This window comes from Myxine glutinosa, chromosome 5, assembly GCF_964187855.1.
Source record: "Myxine glutinosa chromosome 5, kmMyxGlut1.1, whole genome shotgun sequence".
In the NCBI taxonomy this organism is placed as follows: Eukaryota; Metazoa; Chordata; class Myxini; order Myxiniformes; family Myxinidae; genus Myxine; species Myxine glutinosa.
Window position 1 is genome coordinate 935,406 of NC_136265.1, and position 23,218 is coordinate 958,623.

General features: G+C 44.2%; 1 protein-coding gene across 2 annotated transcripts in view; it reads right to left on the reverse strand.

The window, feature by feature from the left end:
• IFT56 (intraflagellar transport 56) overlaps positions 1 to 23,218 on the reverse strand; it is a 182,098-nt gene that overhangs the window by 111,163 nt on the left and 47,717 nt on the right. For both annotated transcript variants that reach the window (XM_078777482.1, XM_078777484.1), the window contains 3 exons: positions 21,115 to 21,164; positions 17,734 to 17,879; positions 16,707 to 16,878 (listed from right to left, as the gene is read on the reverse strand). In XM_078777482.1, the coding sequence (XP_078633608.1) occupies positions 16,707 to 16,878; positions 17,734 to 17,879; positions 21,115 to 21,164 (368 nt within the window). The remainder of the gene's footprint in view (positions 1 to 16,706; positions 16,879 to 17,733; positions 17,880 to 21,114; positions 21,165 to 23,218) is intronic.

Here is a 23,218-nt window from a genome sequence, read left to right on the forward strand (position 1 = left end):
ACATGATTACATGATGAGATTTTCTCCTGGAGATTCCCCAACTCCCTCTGTCCAAACAGCACAACATGATTACATTAGGAGATTTTCTCCTGGAGATTCCCCAACTCCCTCTGTCCAAACAGCACAACATGATTACATTAGGAGATTTTCTCCTGGAGATTCCCCAACTCCCTCTGTCCAAACAGCACAACATGATTACATGATGAGATTTTCTCCTGGAGATTCCCCAACTCCCTCTGTCCACACAGCACAACATGATTACATTAGGAGATTTTCTCCTGGAGATTCCCCAACTCCCTCTGTCCAAACAGCACAACATGATTACATTAGGAGATTTTCTCCTGGAGATTCCCCAACTCCCTCTGTTCAAACAGCACAACATGATTACATTAGGAGATTTCCTCCTGGAGATTCCCCAACTCCCTCTATCCAAACAGCACAACATGATTACATTATGAGATTTTCTCCTGGAGATTCCCCAACTCCCTCTGTTCAAACAGCACAACATGATTACATTATGAGATTTTCTCCTGGAGATTCCCCAACTCCCTCTGTCCACACAGCACAACATGATTACATTAGGAGATTTTCTCCTGGAGATTCCCCAACTCCCTCTGTCCAAACATCACAACATGATTACATTAGGAGATTTTCTCCTGGAGATTCCCCAACTCCCTCTGTTCAAACAGCACAACATGATTACATTCGGAGATTTTCTCCTGGAGATTCCCCAACTCCCTCTGTTCAAACAGCACAACATGATTACATTAGGAGATTTTCTCCTGGAGATTCCCCAACTCCCTCTGTCCAAACATCACAACATGATTACATTAGGAGATTTTCTCCTGGAGATTCCCCAACTCCCTCTGTCCAAACAGCACAACATGATTACATTGGGAGATTTTCCCTTGGAGATTCCCCAACTCCCTCTGTCCAAACAGCACAACATGATTACATTAGGAGATTTTCCCTTGGAGATTCCCCAACTCCCTCTGTCCAAACAGCACAACATGATTACATTAGGAGATTTTCCCTTGGAGATTCCCCAACTCTCTCTGTCCAAACAGCACAACATGATTACATGAGGAGATTTAATCCTGGAGATTCCCCAACTCCCTCTGTTCAAACAGCACAACATGATTACATGAGGAGATTTTCTCCTGGAGATTCCCCAACTCCCTCTGTCCAAACAGCACAACATGATTACATTAGGAGATTTTCCCTTGGAGATTCCCCAACTCCCTCTGTCCAAACATCACAACATGATTACATTAGGAGATTTTCTCCTGGAGATTCCCCAACTCCCTCTGTCCAAACATCACAACATGATTACATTAGGAGATTTTCTCCTGGAGATTCCCCAACTCCCTCTATCCAAACAGCACAACATGATTACATGATGAGATTTTCTCCTGGAGATTCCCCAACTCCCTCTGTCCAAACATCACAACATGAATACATTAGGAGATTTTCCCTTGGAGATTCCCCAACTCCCTCTGTCCAAACATCACAACATGATTACATTGGGAGATTTTCTCCTGGAGATTCCCCAACTCCCTCTGTCCAAACAGCACAACATGATTACATTAGGAGATTTTCTCCTGGAGATTCCCCAACTCCCTCTGTCCAAACAGCACAACATGATTACATTGGGAGATTTTCTCCTGGAGATTCCCCAACTCCCTCTGTCCAAACAGCACAACATGATTACATGAGGAGATTTTCTCCTGGAGATTCCCCAACTCCCTCTGTCCAAACAGCACAACATGATTACATTGGGAGATTTTCTCCTGGAGATTCCCCAACTCCCTCTGTCCAAACAGCACAACATGATTACATTGGGAGATTTTCTCCTGGAGATTCCCCAACTCCCTCTGTTCAAACAGCACAACATGATTACATGAGGAGATTTAATCCTGGAGATTCCCCAACTCCCTCTGTCCAAACAGCACAACATGATTACATTAGGAGATTTTCTCCTGGAGATTCCCCAACTCCCTCTGTTCAAACAGCACAACATGATTACATGAGGAGATTTTCTCCTGGAGATTCCCCAACTCCCTCTGTCCAAACAGCACAACATGATTACATTAGGAGATTTTCTCCTGGAGATTCCCCAACTCCCTCTGTTCAAACAGCACAACATGATTACATGAGGAGATTTAATCCTGGAGATTCCCCAACTCCCTCTGTTCAAACAGCACAACATGATTACATGAGGAGATTTTCTCCTGGAGATTCCCCAACTCCCTCTGTCCAAACAGCACAACATGATTACATGAGGAGATTTAATCCTGGAGATTCCCCAACTCCCTCTGTTCAAACAGCACAACATGATTACATGAGGAGATTTTCTCCTGGAGATTCCCCAACTCCCTCTGTCCAAACAGCACAACATGATTACATCAGGAGATTTTCCCTTGGAGATTCCCCAACTCTCTCTGTCCAAACAGCACAACATGATTACATGAGGAGATTTAATCCTGGAGATTCCCCAACTCCCTCTGTTCAAACAGCACAACATGATTACATGAGGAGATTTTCTCCTGGAGATTCCCCAACTCCCTCTGTCCAAACAGCACAACATGATTACATCAGGAGATTTTCCCTTGGAGATTCCCCAACTCCCTCTGTCCAAACAGCACAACATGATTACATTAGGAGATTTTCCCTTGGAGATTCCCCAACTCTCTCTGTCCAAACAGCACAACATGATTACATTGGGAGATTTTCTCCTGGAGATTCCCCAACTCCCTCTGTCCAAACAGCACAACATGATTACATTGGGAGATTTTCTCCTGGAGATTCCCCAACTCCCTCTGTCCAAACAGCACAACATGATTACATGATGAGATTTTCTCCTGGAGATTCCCCAACTCCCTCTGTTCAAACAGCACAACATGATTACATTCGGAGATTTTCCCTTGGAGATTCCCCAACTCCCTCTGTTCAAACAGCACAACATGATTACATGATGAGATTTTCTCCTGGAGATTCCCCAACTCCCTCTGTTCAAACAGCACAACATGATTACATTAGGAGATTTTCTCCTGGAGATTCCCCAACTCCCTCTGTCCAAACAGCACAACATGATTACATGAGGAGATTTTCTCCTGGAGATTCCCCAACTCCCTCTGTCCAAACAGCACAACATGATTACATTGGGAGATTTTCTCCTGGAGATTCCCCAACTCCCTCTGTCCAAACAGCACAACATGATTACATGAGGAGATTTTCTCCTGGAGATTCCCCAACTCCCTCTGTCCAAACAGCACAACATGATTACATTAGGAGATTTTCTCCTGGAGATTCCCCAACTCCCTCTGTCCACACAGCACAACATGATTACATTAGGAGATTTTCCCTTGGAGATTCCCCAACTCTCTATGTCCACACAGCACAACATGATTACATTAGGAGATTTTCCCTTGGAGATTCCCCAACTCTCTATGTCCACACAGCACAACATGATTACATTAGGAGATTTTCTCCTGGAGATTCCCCAACTCCCTGTCCAAACAGCACAACATGATTACATTGGGAGATTTTCTCCTGGAGATTCCCCAACTCTCTATGTCCACACAGCACAACATGATTACATTGGGAGATTTTCCCTTGGAGATTCCCCAACTCTCTCTGTCCAAACAGCACAACATGATTACATGATGAGATTTTCTCCTGGAGATTCCCCAACTCCCTCTGTCCACACAGCACAACATGATTACATTATGAGATTTTCTCCTGGAGATTCCCCAACTCCCTCTGTCCAAACAGCACAACATGAATACATTAGGAGATTTTCTCCTGGAGATTCCCCAACTCCCTCTGTCCAAACAGCACAACATGATTACATTATGAGATTTTCTCCTGGAGATTCCTCAACTCCCTCTGTCCAAACATCACAACATGAATACATTATGAGATTTTCTCCTGGAGATTCCCCAACTCCCTCTATCCACACAGCACAACATGATTACATTATGAGATTTTCTCCTGGAGATTCCCCAACTCCCTCTGTCCACACAGCACAACATGATTACATTAGGAGATTTTCCCTTGGAGATTCCCCAACTCCCTCTGTCCAAACAGCACAACATGATTACATGAGGAGATTTTCTCCTGGAGATTCCCCAACTCCCTCTGTCCAAACATCACAACATGAATACATTATGAGATTTTCTCCTGGAGATTCCCCAACTCCCTCTGTCCAAACAGCACAACATGAATACATTATGAGATTTTCTCCTGGAGATTCCCCAACTCCCTCTGTCCAAACAGCACAACATGAATACATTAGGAGATTTTCCCTTGGAGATTCCCCAACTCCCTCTGTCCAAACAGCACAACATGATTACATGAGGAGATTTTCTCCTGGAGATTCCCCAACTCCCTCTGTCCAAACAGCACAACATGATTACATGAGGAGATTTTCTCCTGGAGATTCCCCAACTCCCTCTGTCCAAACAGCACAACATGAATACATTAGGAGATTTTCCCTTGGAGATTCCCCAACTCCCTCTGTCCAAACAGCACAACATGATTACATTATGACATTTTCTCCTGGAGATTCCTCAACTCTCTCTGTCCAAACAGCACAACATGATTACATTATGACATTTTCTCCTGGAGATTCCCCAACTCCCTCTGTCCAAACAGCACAACATGAATACATTAGGAGATTTTCCCTTGGAGATTCCCCAACTCCCTCTGTCCAAACAGCACAACATGATTACATTATGACATTTTCTCCTGGAGATTCCCCAACTCCCTCTGTCCAAACAGCACAACATGAATACATTAGGAGATTTTCTCCTGGAGATTCCCCAACTCCCTCTGTCCAAACATCACAACATGATTACATTAGGAGATTTTCTCCTAGAGATTCCCCAACTCCCTCTGTCCAAACAGCACAACATGATTACATTAGGAGATTTTCTCCTAGAGATTCCCCAACTCCCTCTGTCCACACAGCACAACATGATTACATGAGGAGATTTTCTCCTGGAGATTCCCCAACTCCCTCTGTCCACACAGCACAACATGATTACATTAGGAGATTTTCTCCTAGAGATTCCCCAACTCCCTCTGTCCACACAGCACAACATGATTACATTAGGAGATTTTCTCCTGGAGATTCCTCAACTCTCTCTGTCCAAACAGCACAACATGATTACATTAGGAGATTTTCTCCTGGAGATTCCCCAACTCCCTCTGTCCACACAGCACAACATGATTACATTAGGAGATTTTCTCCTGGAGATTCCTCAACTCTCTCTGTCCAAACAGCACAACATGATTACATTATGACATTTTCTCCTGGAGATTCCCCAACTCCCTCTGTCCACACAGCACAACATGATTACATTAGGAGATTTTCTCCTGGAGATTCCCCAACTCTCTCTGTCCAAACAGCACAACATGATTACATTAGGAGATTTTCTCCTGGAGATTCCTCAACTCTCTCTGTCCAAACAGCACAACATGATTACATTATGACATTTTCTCCTGGAGATTCCCCAACTCCCTCTGTCCAAACATCACAACATGATTACATTGGGAGATTTTCTCCTAGAGATTCCCCAACTCCCTCTGTCCACACAGCACAACATGATTACATTAGGAGATTTTCTCCTGGAGATTCCTCAACTCCCTCTATCCAAACAGCACAACATGATTACATTGGGAGATTTTCTCCTAGAGATTCCCCAACTCCCTCTATCCAAACAGCACAACATGATTACATTGGGAGATTTTCTCCTAGAGATTCCCCAACTCCCTCTGTCCACACAGCACAACATGAATACATTAGGAGATTTTCTCCTGGAGATTCCCCAACTCCCTCTGTCCACACAGCACAACATGATTACATTAGGAGATTTTCTCCTAGAGATTCCCCAACTCCCTCTGTCCAAACAGCACAACATGATTACATTAGGAGATTTTCTCCTGGAGATTCCCCAACTCCCTCTGTCCAAACATCACAACATGATTACATTGGGAGATTTTCTCCTAGAGATTCCCCAACTCCCTCTGTCCAAACAGCACAACATGATTACATTAGGAGATTTTCTCCTAGAGATTCCCCAACTCCCTCTGTCCACACAGCACAACATGATTACATTGGGAGATTTTCTCCTGGAGATTCCCCAACTCCCTCTGTCTACACAGCACAACATGATTACATAAGGAGATTTCCTCCTGGAGATTCCCCAACTCCCTCTGTCCAAACAGCACAACATGATTACATGATGAGATTTTCTCCTGGAGATTCCCCAACTCCCTCTGTCCAAACATCACAACATGATTACATTGGGAGATTTTCTCCTGGAGATTCCCCAACTCCCTCTATCCAAACAGCACAACATGATTACATTATGAGATTTTCTCCTGGAGATTCCTCAACTCTCTCTGTCCAAACAGCACAACATGATTACATTATGACATTTTCTCCTGGAGATTCCTCAACTCTCTCTGTCCAAACAGCACAACATGATTACATTGGGAGATTTTCTCCTGGAGATTCCCCAACTCCCTCTGTCCAAACATCACAACATGATTACATTGGGAGATTTTCTCCTGGAGATTCCTCAACTCTCTCTGTCCAAACAGCACAACATGATTACATTATGACATTTTCTCCTGGAGATTCCCCAACTCTCTCTGTCCAAACAGCACAACATGATTACATTATGACATTTTCTCCTGGAGATTCCCCAACTCCCTCTGTCCAAACAGCACAACATGATTACATGGTGAGATTTTCTCCTGGAGATTCCCCAACTCCCTCTGTCCAAACATCACAACATGATTACATTAGGAGATTTTCTCCTGGAGATTCCCCAACTCTCTCTGTCCACACAGCACAACATGATTACATTATGAGATTTTCTCCTGGAGATTCCCCAACTCTCTCTGTCCACACAGCACAACATGATTACATTAGGAGATTTTCTCCTGGAGATTCCCCAACTCCCTCTGTCCAAACATCACAACATGATTACATTATGAGATTTTCTCCTGGAGATTCCCCAACTCCCTCTGTCCAAACAGCACAACATGATTACATTGGGAGATTTTCTCCTGGAGATTCCCCAACTCCCTCTGTCCAAACAGCACAACATGATTACATTGGGAGATTTTCTCCTGGAGATTCCCCAACTCTCTCTGTCCAAACATCACAACATGATTACATTGGGAGATTTTCTCCTGGAGATTCCCCAACTCCCTCTGTCCAAACAGCACAACATGATTACATTGGGAGATTTTCTCCTGGAGATTCCCCAACTCCCTCTGTTCAAACAGCACAACATGATTACATTAGGAGATTTTCTCCTGGAGATTCCCCAACTCCCTCTGTCCACACAGCACAACATGATTACATGAGGAGATTTTCTCCTGGAGATTCCCCAACTCCCTCTGTCCACACAGCACAACATGATTACATGATGAGATTTTCTCCTAGAGATTCCCCAACTCCCTCTGTCCACACAGCACAACATGATTACATGAGGAGATTTTCTCCTGGAGATTCCCCAACTCCCTCTGTCCACACAGCACAACATGATTACATTAGGAGATTTTCCCTTGGAGATTCCCCAACTCCCTCTGTCCACACAGCACAACATGATTACATTGGGAGATTTTCTCCTGGAGATTCCCCAACTCCCTCTGTCCACACAGCACAACATGATTACATTGGGAGATTTTCTCCTGGAGATTCCCCAACTCTCTCTGTCCACACAGCACAACATGATTACATTAGGAGATTTTCTCCTGGAGATTCCCCAACTCCCTCTGTCCACACAGCACAACATGATTACATTATGAGATTTTCTCCTGGAGATTCCCCAACTCCCTCTGTTCAAACAGCACAACATGATTACATGAGGAGATTTTCTCCTGGAGATTCCCCAACTCCCTCTATCCAAACAGCACAACATGATTACATTAGGAGATTTTCTCCTAGAGATTCCCCAACTCCCTCTATCCAAACAGCACAACATGATTACATTAGGAGATTTTCTCCTAGAGATTCCCCAACTCCCTCTGTCCACACAGCACAACATGATTACATTAGGAGATTTTCTCCTGGAGATTCCCCAACTCTCTCTGTCCACACAGCACAACATGATTACATTAGGAGATTTTCTCCTGGAGATTCCCCAACTCCCTCTATCCAAACAGCACAACATGATTACATTAGGAGATTTTCTCCTGGAGATTCCCCAACTCCCTCTGTCCAAACAGCACAACATGATTACATTAGGAGATTTTCTCCTAGAGATTCCCCAACTCCCTCTGTCCACACAGCACAACATGATTACATTAGGAGATTTTCTCCTGGAGATTCCCCAACTCCCTCTATCCAAACAGCACAACATGATTACATTAGGAGATTTTCTCCTGGAGATTCCCCAACTCCCTCTGTCCAAACAGCACAACATGATTACATTGGGAGATTTTCTCCTGGAGATTCCCCAACTCCCTCTGTCCAAACAGCACAACATGATTACATTGGGAGATTTTCTCCTGGAGATTCCCCAACTCTCTCTGTCCAAACATCACAACATGATTACATTAGGAGATTTTCTCCTGGAGATTCCCCAACTCTCTCTGTCCACACAGCACAACATGATTACATTATGAGATTTTCTCCTGGAGATTCCCCAACTCCCTCTGTCCAAACAGCACAACATGATTACATTGGGAGATTTTCTCCTGGAGATTCCCCAACTCCCTCTGTCCAAACAGCACAACATGATTACATTGGGAGATTTTCTCCTGGAGATTCCCCAACTCCCTCTGTCCAAACAGCACAACATGATTACATTAGGAGATTTTCTCCTGGAGATTCCCCAACTCCCTCTGTTCAAACAGCACAACATGATTACATGAGGAGATTTTCTCCTGGAGATTCCCCAACTCCCTCTGTCCACACAGCACAACATGATTACATTAGGAGATTTTCCCTTGGAGATTCCCCAACTCCCTCTATCCACACAGCACAACATGATTACATTAGGAGATTTTCTCCTGGAGATTCCCCAACTCCCTCTGTCCACACAGCACAACATGATTACATTGGGAGATTTTCCCTTGGAGATTCCCCAACTCCCTCTATCCAAACAGCACAACATGATTACATTATGAGATTTTCTCCTGGAGATTCCCCAACTCCCTCTGTCCACACAGCACAACATGATTACATTAGGAGATTTTCTCCTGGAGATTCCCCAACTCCCTCTGTCCAAACAGCACAACATGATTACATGAGGAGATTTTCTCCTGGAGATTCCCCAACTCCCTCTGTCCAAACATCACAACATGAATACATTATGAGATTTTCTCCTGGAGATTCCCCAACTCCCTCTATCCACACAGCACAACATGATTACATGAGGAGATTTTCTCCTGGAGATTCCCCAACTCCCTCTGTCCAAACATCACAACATGAATACATTATGAGATTTTCTCCTGGAGATTCCCCAACTCCCTCTATCCACACAGCACAACATGATTACATGAGGAGATTTTCTCCTGGAGATTCCCCAACTCCCTCTGTCCAAACAGCACAACATGAATACATTAGGAGATTTTCCCTTGGAGATTCCCCAACTCCCTCTGTCCAAACAGCACAACATGATTACATGAGGAGATTTTCTCCTGGAGATTCCCCAACTCCCTCTGTCCAAACATCACAACATGATTACATTGGGAGATTTTCTCCTAGAGATTCCCCAACTCCCTCTGTCCAAACAGCACAACATGAATACATTAGGAGATTTCCTCCTGGAGATTCCCCAACTCCCTCTGTCCAAACAGCACAACATGAATACATGATGAGATTTTCTACTGGAGATTCCCCAACTCCCTCTGTCCAAACAGCACAACATGATTACATGAGGAGATTTTCTCCTGGAGATTCCCCAACTCCCTCTATCCACACAGCACAACATGATTACATGAGGAGATTTTCTCCTGGAGATTCCCCAACTCCCTCTATCCACACAGCACAACATGATTACATGAGGAGATTTTCTCCTGGAGATTCCCCAACTCCCTCTATCCACACAGCACAACATGATTACATGAGGAGATTTTCTCCTGGAGATTCCCCAACTCCCTCTGTCCACACAGCACAACATGATTACATTGGGAGATTTTCTCCTGGAGATTCCCCAACTCCCTCTATCCACACATCACAACATGATTACATTGGGAGATTTTCTCCTAGAGATTCCCCAACTCCCTCTGTCCAAACAGCACAACATGATTACATGAGGAGATTTTCTCCTGGAGATTCCCCAACTCCCTCTGTCCAAACATCACAACATGATTACATTGGGAGATTTTCTCCTAGAGATTCCCCAACTCCCTCTGTCCAAACAGCACAACATGATTACATTAGGAGATTTTCCCTTGGAGATTCCCCAACTCCCTCTGTCCAAACAGCACAACATGATTACATGAGGAGATTTTCTCCTGGAGATTCCCCAACTCCCTCTGTCCAAACAGCACAACATGATTACATGAGGAGATTTTCTCCTGGAGATTCCCCAACTCCCTCTGTCCAAACAGCACAACATGATTACATTGGGAGATTTTCCCTTGGAGATTCCCCAACTCCCTCTATCCACACAGCACAACATGATTACATTAGGAGATTTTCTCCTGGAGATTCCCCAACTCCCTCTGTCCAAACAGCACAACATGATTACATTGGGAGATTTTCCCTTGGAGATTCCCCAACTCCCTCTATCCACACAGCACAACATGATTACATGAGGAGATTTTCTCCTGGAGATTCCCCAACTCCCTCTGTCCAAACAGCACAACATGATTACATGAGGAGATTTTCTCCTGGAGATTCCCCAACTCCCTCTGTCCAAACAGCACAACATGATTACATTGGGAGATTTTCCCTTGGAGATTCCCCAACTCCCTCTATCCACACAGCACAACATGATTACATTAGGAGATTTTCTCCTGGAGATTCCCCAACTCCCTCTGTCCACACAGCACAACATGATTACATTGGGAGATTTTCCCTTGGAGATTCCCCAACTCCCTCTATCCAAACAGCACAACATGATTACATTATGAGATTTTCTCCTGGAGATTCCCCAACTCCCTCTGTCCACACAGCACAACATGATTACATTAGGAGATTTTCTCCTGGAGATTCCCCAACTCCCTCTGTCCAAACAGCACAACATGATTACATGAGGAGATTTTCTCCTGGAGATTCCCCAACTCCCTCTGTCCAAACATCACAACATGAATACATTATGAGATTTTCTCCTGGAGATTCCCCAACTCCCTCTATCCACACAGCACAACATGATTACATGAGGAGATTTTCTCCTGGAGATTCCCCAACTCCCTCTGTCCAAACATCACAACATGAATACATTATGAGATTTTCTCCTGGAGATTCCCCAACTCCCTCTATCCACACAGCACAACATGATTACATGAGGAGATTTTCTCCTGGAGATTCCCCAACTCCCTCTGTCCAAACAGCACAACATGAATACATTAGGAGATTTTCCCTTGGAGATTCCCCAACTCCCTCTGTCCAAACAGCACAACATGATTACATGAGGAGATTTTCTCCTGGAGATTCCCCAACTCCCTCTGTCCAAACATCACAACATGATTACATTGGGAGATTTTCTCCTAGAGATTCCCCAACTCCCTCTGTCCAAACAGCACAACATGAATACATTAGGAGATTTCCTCCTGGAGATTCCCCAACTCCCTCTGTCCAAACAGCACAACATGAATACATGATGAGATTTTCTACTGGAGATTCCCCAACTCCCTCTGTCCAAACAGCACAACATGATTACATGAGGAGATTTTCTCCTGGAGATTCCCCAACTCCCTCTATCCACACAGCACAACATGATTACATGAGGAGATTTTCTCCTGGAGATTCCCCAACTCCCTCTATCCACACAGCACAACATGATTACATGAGGAGATTTTCTCCTGGAGATTCCCCAACTCCCTCTATCCACACAGCACAACATGATTACATGAGGAGATTTTCTCCTGGAGATTCCCCAACTCCCTCTGTCCACACAGCACAACATGATTACATTGGGAGATTTTCTCCTGGAGATTCCCCAACTCCCTCTATCCACACATCACAACATGATTACATTGGGAGATTTTCTCCTAGAGATTCCCCAACTCCCTCTGTCCAAACAGCACAACATGATTACATGAGGAGATTTTCTCCTGGAGATTCCCCAACTCCCTCTGTCCAAACATCACAACATGATTACATTGGGAGATTTTCTCCTAGAGATTCCCCAACTCCCTCTGTCCAAACAGCACAACATGATTACATTAGGAGATTTTCCCTTGGAGATTCCCCAACTCCCTCTGTCCAAACAGCACAACATGATTACATGAGGAGATTTTCTCCTGGAGATTCCCCAACTCCCTCTGTCCAAACAGCACAACATGATTACATGAGGAGATTTTCTCCTGGAGATTCCCCAACTCCCTCTGTCCAAACAGCACAACATGATTACATTGGGAGATTTTCCCTTGGAGATTCCCCAACTCCCTCTGTCCAAACAGCACAACATGATTACATTAGGAGATTTTCCCTTGGAGATTCCCCAACTCCCTCTGTCCAAACAGCACAACATGAATACATTAGGAGATTTTCCCTTGGAGATTCCCCAACTCCCTCTGTCCAAACAGCACAACATGATTACATGAGGAGATTTTCTCCTGGAGATTCCCCAACTCCCTCTGTCCAAACAGCACAACATGATTACATGAGGAGATTTTCTCCTGGAGATTCCCCAACTCCCTCTGTCCAAACATCACAACATGATTACATTGGGAGATTTTCTCCTAGAGATTCCCCAACTCCCTCTGTCCAAACAGCACAACATGAATACATTAGGAGATTTTCCCTTGGAGATTCCCCAACTCCCTCTGTCCAAACAGCACAACATGATTACATTAGGAGATTTTCCCTTGGAGATTCCCCAACTCCCTCTGTCCAAACAGCACAACATGATTACATTCGGAGATTTTCTCCTGGAGATTCCCCAACTCCCTCTGTCCACACAGCACAACATGATTACATTAGGAGATTTTCTCCTGGAGATTCCCCAACTCCCTCTGTCCACACAGCACAACATGATTACATTAGGAGATTTTCTCCTGGAGATTCCCCAACTCCCTCTGTTCAAACAGCACAACATGATTACATGATGAGATTTTCTCCTAGAGATTCCCCAACTCCCTCTGTTCAAACAGCACAACATGATTACATTAGGAGATTTTCTCCTGGAGATTCCCCAACTCCCTCTGTCCAAACATCACAACATGATTACATTAGGAGATTTTCTCTTGGAGATTCCCCAACTCCCTCTATCCACACAGCACAACATGATTACATTAGGAGATTTTCCCTTGGAGATTCCCCAACTCCCTCTGTCCAAACATCACAACATGATTACATTAGGAGATTTTCTCCTGGAGATTCCCCAACTCCCTCTGTCCAAACAGCACAACATGATTACATGAGGAGATTTTCTCCTGGAGATTCCCCAACTCCCTCTGTCCAAACAGCACAACATGATTACATTAGGAGATTTTCTCTTGGAGATTCCCCAACTCCCTCTATCCACACAGCACAACATGATTACATTAGGAGATTTTCTCTTGGAGATTCCCCAACTCCCTCTATCCACACAGCACAACATGATTACATTAGGAGATTTTCCCTTGGAGATTCCCCAACTCCCTCTGTCCAAACATCACAACATGATTACATTAGGAGATTTTCTCCTGGAGATTCCCCAACTCCCTCTATCCACACAGCACAACATGATTACATTAGGAGATTTTCCCTTGGAGATTCCCCAACTCCCTCTGTCCAAACATCACAACATGATTACATTAGGAGATTTTCTCCTGGAGATTCCCCAACTCCCTCTGTCCAAACAGCACAACATGATTACATGAGGAGATTTTCTCCTGGAGATTCCCCAACTCCCTCTGTCCAAACAGCACAATGTGGAAAATGATCAAGTTTGTCAAACAATCTATTGTAAAGTTTATTACTATTTATATCGATTTGTAATTGTAAATACAAGAAATAACAAAGCAAAAAAATAATTGTTATCATAAAATCCATGAAATACAAACCCATAATTAATTTACCAGGTGCATCATCAATGAACCTGAAGATGTTTGCACACCTTCTCGCAGTCGTTACTTTATTCATGGCCATGTTCTGACTTGTAGGCCTACAGGAACAAATTTGTAAAGAAAGGTGCCCGATTCGAACCCCAGGTATCCCCACGGTATGCTGCAATGTTCTGTTGCCAAATATCAAGAAACTGCGAGTCAAGGGAAATGAAAAACTTTCTTTTGCTTTATTTGTACTTTAACTACATGAAGCTGCATTTCCATTTACAGACAAGTATGCACCTCATTACCCTCTTCAGAGGATCGGGTGTTCCATTTGAGCCCGTTTGTTTGGTACTTGCCGGAAAAAATTCCAGCAAGTATGTTGGTTGGTTGGTTTGTCTGTCCGTTTGTCTGTCTGTTTGTGCGCAGTACTACGTCTACATCGTAGCATCGCCATACTTTACCCACATATTTGTCTTGCTCTGGACCAGACTGTGCCCAATTTTTAACTCTCTAGGCCCAAGCCCTCCATTATGATGTCATAATTCGACAAGTACAAAACTTCATCCAATCAAGATGCAATTTCTTGAGCTCCACATCGGCATAAACTGGTGGAGAAAAAAATAATAATCATGACGTCATCGGTCACGTGGTTTGGCCGCCATCTTGGAAAAACCGAAAAACTTTGCACCTCTATATCTCCGAAAGTGCTGAATAGAATAGTGCCGTGATGGCGGGGAGTGGATGGTAAATCGAAAAAAAAAAGTACATTCCAGCAAGTCCTCGGTCTCTGACCGATTTCTCGTCTGTCTGTCTGTTTGTTTGTGCGCAGTACGACGTCTACATCGTTGCACACAGCATCGCCATACTTTACGCACATATTTGCCTTGCCCTGGAATATACTGTGCCCAATTTTTAACTCTCTAGGCCCAAGGTTAAGCTCAGGGTCACCCAAAACGTGAAAATCGTGACCGCAGCGTAAAGCCGGGGCAAGGCGGAGTGATGCAGCAGAAGGATTCGACGGTTTAAATGAAGCCGCGATGAGGCGGCTTTTCATTGGAACCTTCATCCTGATTTCGTTACGTCCACCACCAAAGGTGGATGGAGGTTATGTTTTCACCCCTGTCTGTTTGTCCGTTTGTTACTTGCCGGAATAGATTCCGGCAAGTATGTTGGTTGGTTGGTTACTTTCCGGAATAGATTCCGGCAAGTATGTTGGTTGGTTGGTTTGTTACTTGCCGGAATAGATTCGCCGGAATAGATTTTGTGTGGTGAGGGGGCTTGAAGCCACATTTTAACCTTACAGCCACCATGTTGGTGCTCGACGTCACTGTGATGCAAAGCGAAAGACGCCTCAGAGCTGTCACATTCACAATCGCTATGTCGAATGTACTCCCGATACGTGTTTCCTTCATTGTAAAAACTACCAAGTGAACAGTTAAAAGGATTTTGAGCCGATAGGTGTTACAGCCTTGGCAAGATCGATGGAGACATCGATCTGTTAGCTTATACACTGCCCAAATAGCTATGTTGGCTATGCTGCTAGTTATACACCGCCGGCAAGAGTATACATGTATAGATTTCAAGAGCATACATGTATAGATATAGATTTCCCACCATTTTGATCCAAAATGGCCAATAAAAAAGAACATTCCGCAAAGTCCTCTGTCTCTGACCGATTTTTCATTTGTTTGTCTGTCTGTTTGTCTGTTTGTCCGCACAGAATAAATATCATTTTCTCTGCAACCGTTGGTCCAATTGACAGAAAATTTTCACCACAGCTGCAACTCCACCTGGATAATTTTTTAATATAATTATGACATCATAGGTCACGTGGTTTGGCTGCCATCTTGGAAAAACCGAGAAACTTTGCACCTCTATATCTCCGAAAGCGCTGAATAGAAAAAATTGAGACATGGCTCATTGTAAAGAACTCTCCATATGGAATAAAATATGTTAATGATGATGTCATAAGTGCCGCCATTATGACGTCATAATTCGACAAGTACAAAACTTCATCCGATGAAGATGAAATTTCTTGAGCGTCATGTAGACATAAATTCGTGGAGAAAGAATAATGATGACGTCATCGGTCACGTGGATCGGCCGCCATATTTGTTTTAAGACAAAAGCCTTAAAAACCACTGAAAACACTTACTGGCGAGGGTTTGCAATCTCTGATTGCTCTTTCTTGTTTATAGACTGTAATGTACACTCTCCTATCCCAGCTCTAGTACATGCTTTGTCTATACCGCACTGTCCAAAGCCACCATGACTGTCACAGGGAATGTTGGTGTACAAGGTACAAAAATCACAAGTTCATAGATATTCATCTGCTCATATTGTTCATGTTGTACATCTTATCAGTTACACGTTTGGAGTTAGCAATGATCCCGGATTTATAAATACCAGAATAAAATGTCACTTTTCATTCAACTTCGACATTTTCCTTCTGTTCAACTTTTGTGATACTATACTATCTATATACGTACAAGCCAGCGACATTTGTAGGAAACAAGATTCTTCGTTTCATTACGTACCTCGGCATCCTTGCCACTGCAAAGGCGAAAAAGGTTGCAGGCCTTGAGATTGATGGCAGTGATACTGTCAGGAAAGTTTTGTAAGTATAAAGCCAGTATTTCTTGTGACTTGTCGTAAAAATCCATTTTGTAGTAACAGAATGCGATGTACACGTTCAGTGCCACGTACTCTCTGCAGGTGTACAGTGCACAGCCGTGTTAGAAAGTGATAAGAGCACCATTCTGAGCAAAATACGTTAGAAAAAGCTTGGGTGAGAGGAATCCAGTGACGATGAGAATTTATTTTCTTCAAACTTGTAAAGTAACTGCCTTTTCAACCAATCACATCTCTGAGAATAACAAGAATGACCACACCGTGGTCACAACCTGTGACAAAATCTGGTAAGGGCCCATTAAGAAACGCGCATTTAAAGCACTCTTAAAAGATGAACAGCTGATTGGGAAACACACGTTTAATGCACTATTAAAATATTCACCCAACACCTCGTATCCATGTCACCCTCCCCACGCTTATATCAGAACGCCCTGATTTGTCACACGCTCACGGATTGTTTAACCCTAATAAGGGGCCATTCAAAAATTATGTACGGGAAACGCTATTTATTTTTAATAATTTGCGTGACGTAACGCTTGATTACCGTGCATTCTGACAGGCTTGATTAAACCTCACTATTGTTCGACACACGATTACATTTTTCAGGATCCCTCATCGTCAATAACAATCGACCCAAACAAAACGAATGTAAATCTGAGCAACAAACCCGGGCAGTGTATAATCAGCAGAGGCCTGCAGGCTAAATGTGTTAGGCCCACGAGAAAACCAAGATGGCGGGCATATCATTTTGTCTGGGTGCTATGGTGGGTGGAGTCAAACAACAGATGTGGGCGTGGTCCGGCCGCGGTCCGACCAATGGGTCTCACAAAAAATAATAATTAACAGAGACTGCAATGACTGTCCTGTGGTTGTAGATTATAATGGAATAAAGTGTGTAATTGTTTTCTTCAACTCCGCTTTGTGTGTACCCACTTGTTAGAAAGAAAAATCCTTTTGTAAATGTCGATGGCTTCCTGATAATGGCATCGCAAATAGTGTATGGAAGCGAGGCTGAGTTGATCTTCAACGACATCTTGAAGAACTTGGTGGTAACTCATCAACCGTTTTTCATCACCAAACTGAAAGTAAACGATTGATAAAATGTAAACAATGCATTACCTGTGAAAATCAATGTAAACTAGAAGGGCACTCGGTAGAGCGCACACCTCCGCCAGGCACATGAGTTTGTTTTATATCCCACTGATCGGCCGGATCTGGATTCGGACCTGAACCAAAATCTAATGGGCTTGTTATTGTCACCGAACCAACTCATCCCCCAAGTTTCGTCCAAATACTTCTACAACTTTTTAAAATATAATGTTATATATCGCTTTTCGCCCGATCTCCCAATGGGGAAGAATCACTTTAAAAATTAAATAATTCCCATATCCGAATCCATATGCAGATCTTCACCAAAGTGGAATCAATTAGTACTTGTCACACACCCAACCTGACCACCAAATTTCGTCCAAATACGTACACAACTTTTTGACATATCCTGCTATATATAGTTTTTGGCCCTATACCCAATGGTGAAAATTCACTGAAAAAATTCTGCTAGCCGGATCCAAATCCAGATCTTCACCAAAATCTAATAATTTCCTCCTTGTCACAAACACGACCTCTCTGATAAATTTCGTCCAAATCCGTGCACAGGTTTTTGAGACATCTTGTTCACAGACAGACAGACAAACAGACAGACAGGGGTGAAAACATAACCTCCATCCACCTTCGGTGGCAGAGGTAAATAGATCATTTCAGTGGACACGTAGAGAGGCACTCGGTAGAGCGCATATCTCTGCCAGGCTGAACAGTTTACGTTTTGTCCAGAACTTGTTGAAATATCGTGCGACATATAGTTTTTGGCACAATCTCATAATTATGAAGAATAACTTTATAGAGAAATTAAACATTACCGTACCCGGATCCAGGTATTTACCAAAATTGAATCTATTCTTCCTTATCGCCCAACCTGTCCACTCCAGATGCCATTCCGCAATCCCAGTACGTGCCTCATCACATGAGAACCTTTCATGAAGTGTTCAAACACATTTGTTGGTAAGGCCTCCATGCTCCTCAGATAATACACACCATATCTCGTAATATCTGACGAGGACAATCACCTTCTCGTTCTGCCCTTACGTGCAGCATCATTATAACAACTGTTTTTTTGTTTTTTTTGTATACAAGATCGAGGCTCGTGAAAGAGCTAACATTAATCACACAAAAAGTCAAACCGACACACAAAACACAAAAAATAAGGGGAGTGGCAGGCAAGATGGGGAGAGAGGGGGAAGGACACAAACACAACTTTTGAGAGCAGGGAAAGTGTGAAGGGTGCGTCAGTAAGCCCACCCTGAAATAGACAAAGGCTGGTCGTTGATAACTCATTGGCACTGGTTGGCAGCTCTTTGTGAATCCTAGGAAGACGAATTACAGAGTTAATCAGAGGGACAGCAAGAGAAGGTCATGTACAGCAGTCTGGAGCTACCTCCCAGTGCCAGGGACTTGCTGCCTGCTCGCCCTCGCTCTCCGGACCCTTATCATAGCTCTCCTGGTTCAGCGCAGCCTGGCTCCAGTGCACTCGGTCTCGTCTCCAGCACGGACTCCCAGCAACGCTCTCCATCTGGTCCCAGTGGCAGGCAGGTCTTCTCCAGTCGAAGGTGTAGACAAGCGTTACGCGTAGGTCCCCCTGTCGGTGAAGTGATGTGAGTTGACAAAGTGGAGGACGCAAGGCGGCCATCTTGGATTTTGACGTGGCGAACCAATTTTCAATAGCGTTGTCCCTTATGCGTAGATACACCCACACACCAGATTAGAAGTTAGTAGTTCGTTTATTTTTCAAGATATTTCGCTCACAAGGTTCAGACATATATATATGGTGGCGGCCATCATGGATTTTGACGTGGCGACCCAATTTTCAACAGCATTGTCCCTTATGCGTAGATACACCCACACGCCAGATTAGAAGTTAGTAGTTCGTTTATTTTTCAAGATATTTCGCTCACAATGTTCAGACATATACATGGTGGTGGCCATCTTGGATTGTGACGAGGCGACCCAATTTTCAATAGAGTTCTTGCTTATGCCCAGATACACCCACACACCAGATTAGAAGTTGGTACTTCGCTTATTTTTCAAGATATTCCGCTCACAAGGTTCAGACATACATGGCGTCAGACATACATGGTGGTGGCCATCTTGGATTTTGACGTGGGTTGCACCCACACACCAAATTAGAATTCGGTCCTTCGCTTACGCACGCGCGCACGCACGGACGAACGGACGCACGCACGCACCGACGGACGCACACACGGACGGAGGGGAAAACCATATTCCCCCTTTCGCTCCACGGTGCGACGGGGGACAAAAAGTCCCTGGCAAGGGTTAAAAGCAGTGAACGGCTCTCTGTTCCGCCTTTTTAAGCCGCTTGCTCGGAGGGGAGGGCGTGCTGGGGGCCGGTGTGGGTGGCAGGGGGTTGGGAATACTCAATGATCAAAGTTCACAGGAGGCGGAGCCCCTGAGAGCGAAGGTCGGACCTTGATGGTTGACCCTCGCCAGTGGGCCTCCATCGGTGCACCCACGAGGCACCGCCGCCCTCTGCTGTCAATGAACCCACACTGGAGACGTCCCTCGCATAGTGACCGAAACGGGTTTCCCACCTCGCAGCTTGTCCCGCCAAGCGAGTTTGAAGAGGCAATTGGTTGTTGGTCCGTTTCCCTTTGTGGATTGTGGTTTGTGTGGTGCAGTGGTTATTGAAGTGCGTGCATGTGGTGCATACAGGGTGGTTAAAGCAGGCGTAGTTATGATGGAGAGTTTGATTCAATAACGTCTAAAATGTGCTCAGGGAGAAAGAGAGACAAACTGAATTGGTAGTGTGTCTAACCGTGCAATGGCAACCACCATATATGGGTCATAAATAGCGGGTTATTGGAGGAAGAACAGGGGCAGAGGAGGAAGAATAATTATCGAGTGGGGACGAAGAAGAGCAAAGAGAGGACGACCAAGACCTATCTATGGGCCACACAACGCATACGTCCCGTTTCCCTTAAAGTTAAACCACAGGTGGGGGCTACCTCAGCACAAATACTAAAGGTGTAACTGATGAGGGAACACACCTGTTTGGATGCTCATCGGCCCAGTGACCGGTTTCCAGAACTGTCACAATATCTGTTACTTCCTTTTCACATCATGATTAACGCCTGTGGTTGTGGAAGGTCGTCATTAATCCTTAAAAGCCTCTTTGAATGGATACCTACAAACAAGGACCTTTTTTGCTGGAAAGAGGAAAAAAAAAACAATTGAAATGCTTACCTTGTGAGACAGGTGAAACATCAGCCGACTCTGTAATGGGCTTTTGATACCTGAAATAGAGCATTTACACAAGTTGTCATTTACTGAGCACTTGTGATGTCAAGTATTCAACTGACTATTTGGAATAGATCATCAAATGCTTCAGCACACAATTTCCAAAAACTTAAATGATAAATATCCACGTAATATAGAACTTGAAAATGTATTTCATCGACACCTATAATAATACAGGGCAATGTGAGTGTGTGTGTGTGTGTGTGTGTGTGTGTGTATGCATGTCTGTGTGTGTGTGTGTGTGTGTATGTGTGTGTGTGTGTGTGTCTGTGTCTCTGTGTGTGTGTGTGTGTGTGTGTGTGTGTGTGTGTGTGTGTGTGTGTGTGTGTGTGTGTCTGTGTGTGTCTGTTTGTGTCTGTCTTCTCCATAACTCCAAAACCATGAAATCTAGCAGCCCCAATCTTTGCATACATACTTCTCAAACTCCAAAGGGAGTGCATGAATGAAAACTGGGTGTTTGGGTGTGTTAAAACACCCTTCCTGAAGATGATTAGTGAGGTGCTCATAACATAACAAGACCGACAACAGGCGTAGCTTGGATTTGTTGAGTGGAGGATCTGCTGTCCCCCTATCACGTGACCAGATCCTCAGCTCTGACAGGTGAACGTTTGTGAGGGACATACATACATACATACATACACTGTATGGACAGACAAACGCTCGTCCAGATAGCATTGCCCTACGCCGTAAAAAATATGGCTGCTGAACCACGTGACCAATGACGTAATCAATTTTTTTTTCTTGACCAATTGATCCCTATCACACTCAAGAAATTTCATATTGATCGGATCAAGCGTTCTACTTGTCGATTTATAACGTCATATCGTCATAAATCGACATCTATGACGTCATAATCATATGACGTCATAAGGCACCTCTGACATCATCATTAACATATGTTATTCCCCATGGGGAGTACTTTACAATGAACCATATTAAATTATTTCCATTGAGCGGTTTTGGAGATATAGAAGTGCAAAATGTTTCGGTTTTTCCAAGATGGCGCCCACACGACGTGACCGATGAAGTCGTATTTATCATTTAAAACATTCTACAGGAGAAGGCGCTCCCATGGTGAAAATGTTGTGTTAATCGGACCAACGGTTGCAAAGAAAACGAATTTAAAAGGGAATAAACCCGCAAAATGCCGGTGGAAGGGACACACATACATACATACATACATACATACATACATACATACATACATCGGACGGACAGACAAACGCTCTTTCACATGGCATTTCCCTATAGGCTATGCCGTAAAACATAAAAAGCCTTACTAAAATGACGGCCTGCCATCCTGGTCAGCCCACTGCCACATCGCTGGGTTCTTAAGCTGCCATTTTATTTCAGCCTCTTGAGATTATTCACCCACTAACAGGGAACGTGAGCTGGGTTTAGACCATCATGAGACATATTTCTTGTATTGTAGCTGCGGACACGGGTGGATATTTATAAAGACAAGGGTGTCTGGAGAAGAATAATGTAAGTCTTGTGTTTGTAGCACTTTGTAGCGGTTACCTTATTCGCATGTGGCGGTTACCTTTACCTTATTTGCATGTCATTATTTGGTAATAATCCACGTGCGCGGGCCCGTGGGACTTTTGGTTGTGTGGTCGTGACGCACGCGCGGCTGTTGGAGCCACGCCCTCCGAAGAGGGTTTTTGGTTTTATATAAGCCGTTACGACTTCCGTTCGCGAGCAGTTGCTGGAGATTTCTGTACAATAAACAAGCTTTGTACCCAACGAAATGGCCTCATCTTCTCACCTTCGGCAACTCCTAAATTGGTGACCCCATCGCCCCCGAACGTATTCGGGGGCTGCACATGAACAGTATGAACAGTACATATAATGTATGGATGTGAATACATGGCAGTATTTCGACCGCAATTTCTTCCACAAGACCTAAACTCGAACTGCCGGAGTTTTAGCAACGACGAGCGGCCATGTGGTTCGCGCACCGCGCTCGGTTCCTCCTCTACGACTAGAGGGATGAGCCTGCTCCGGGACCCTCCGAAGGAACGCCGTTACGAGGCGTTGGCGGCACGGC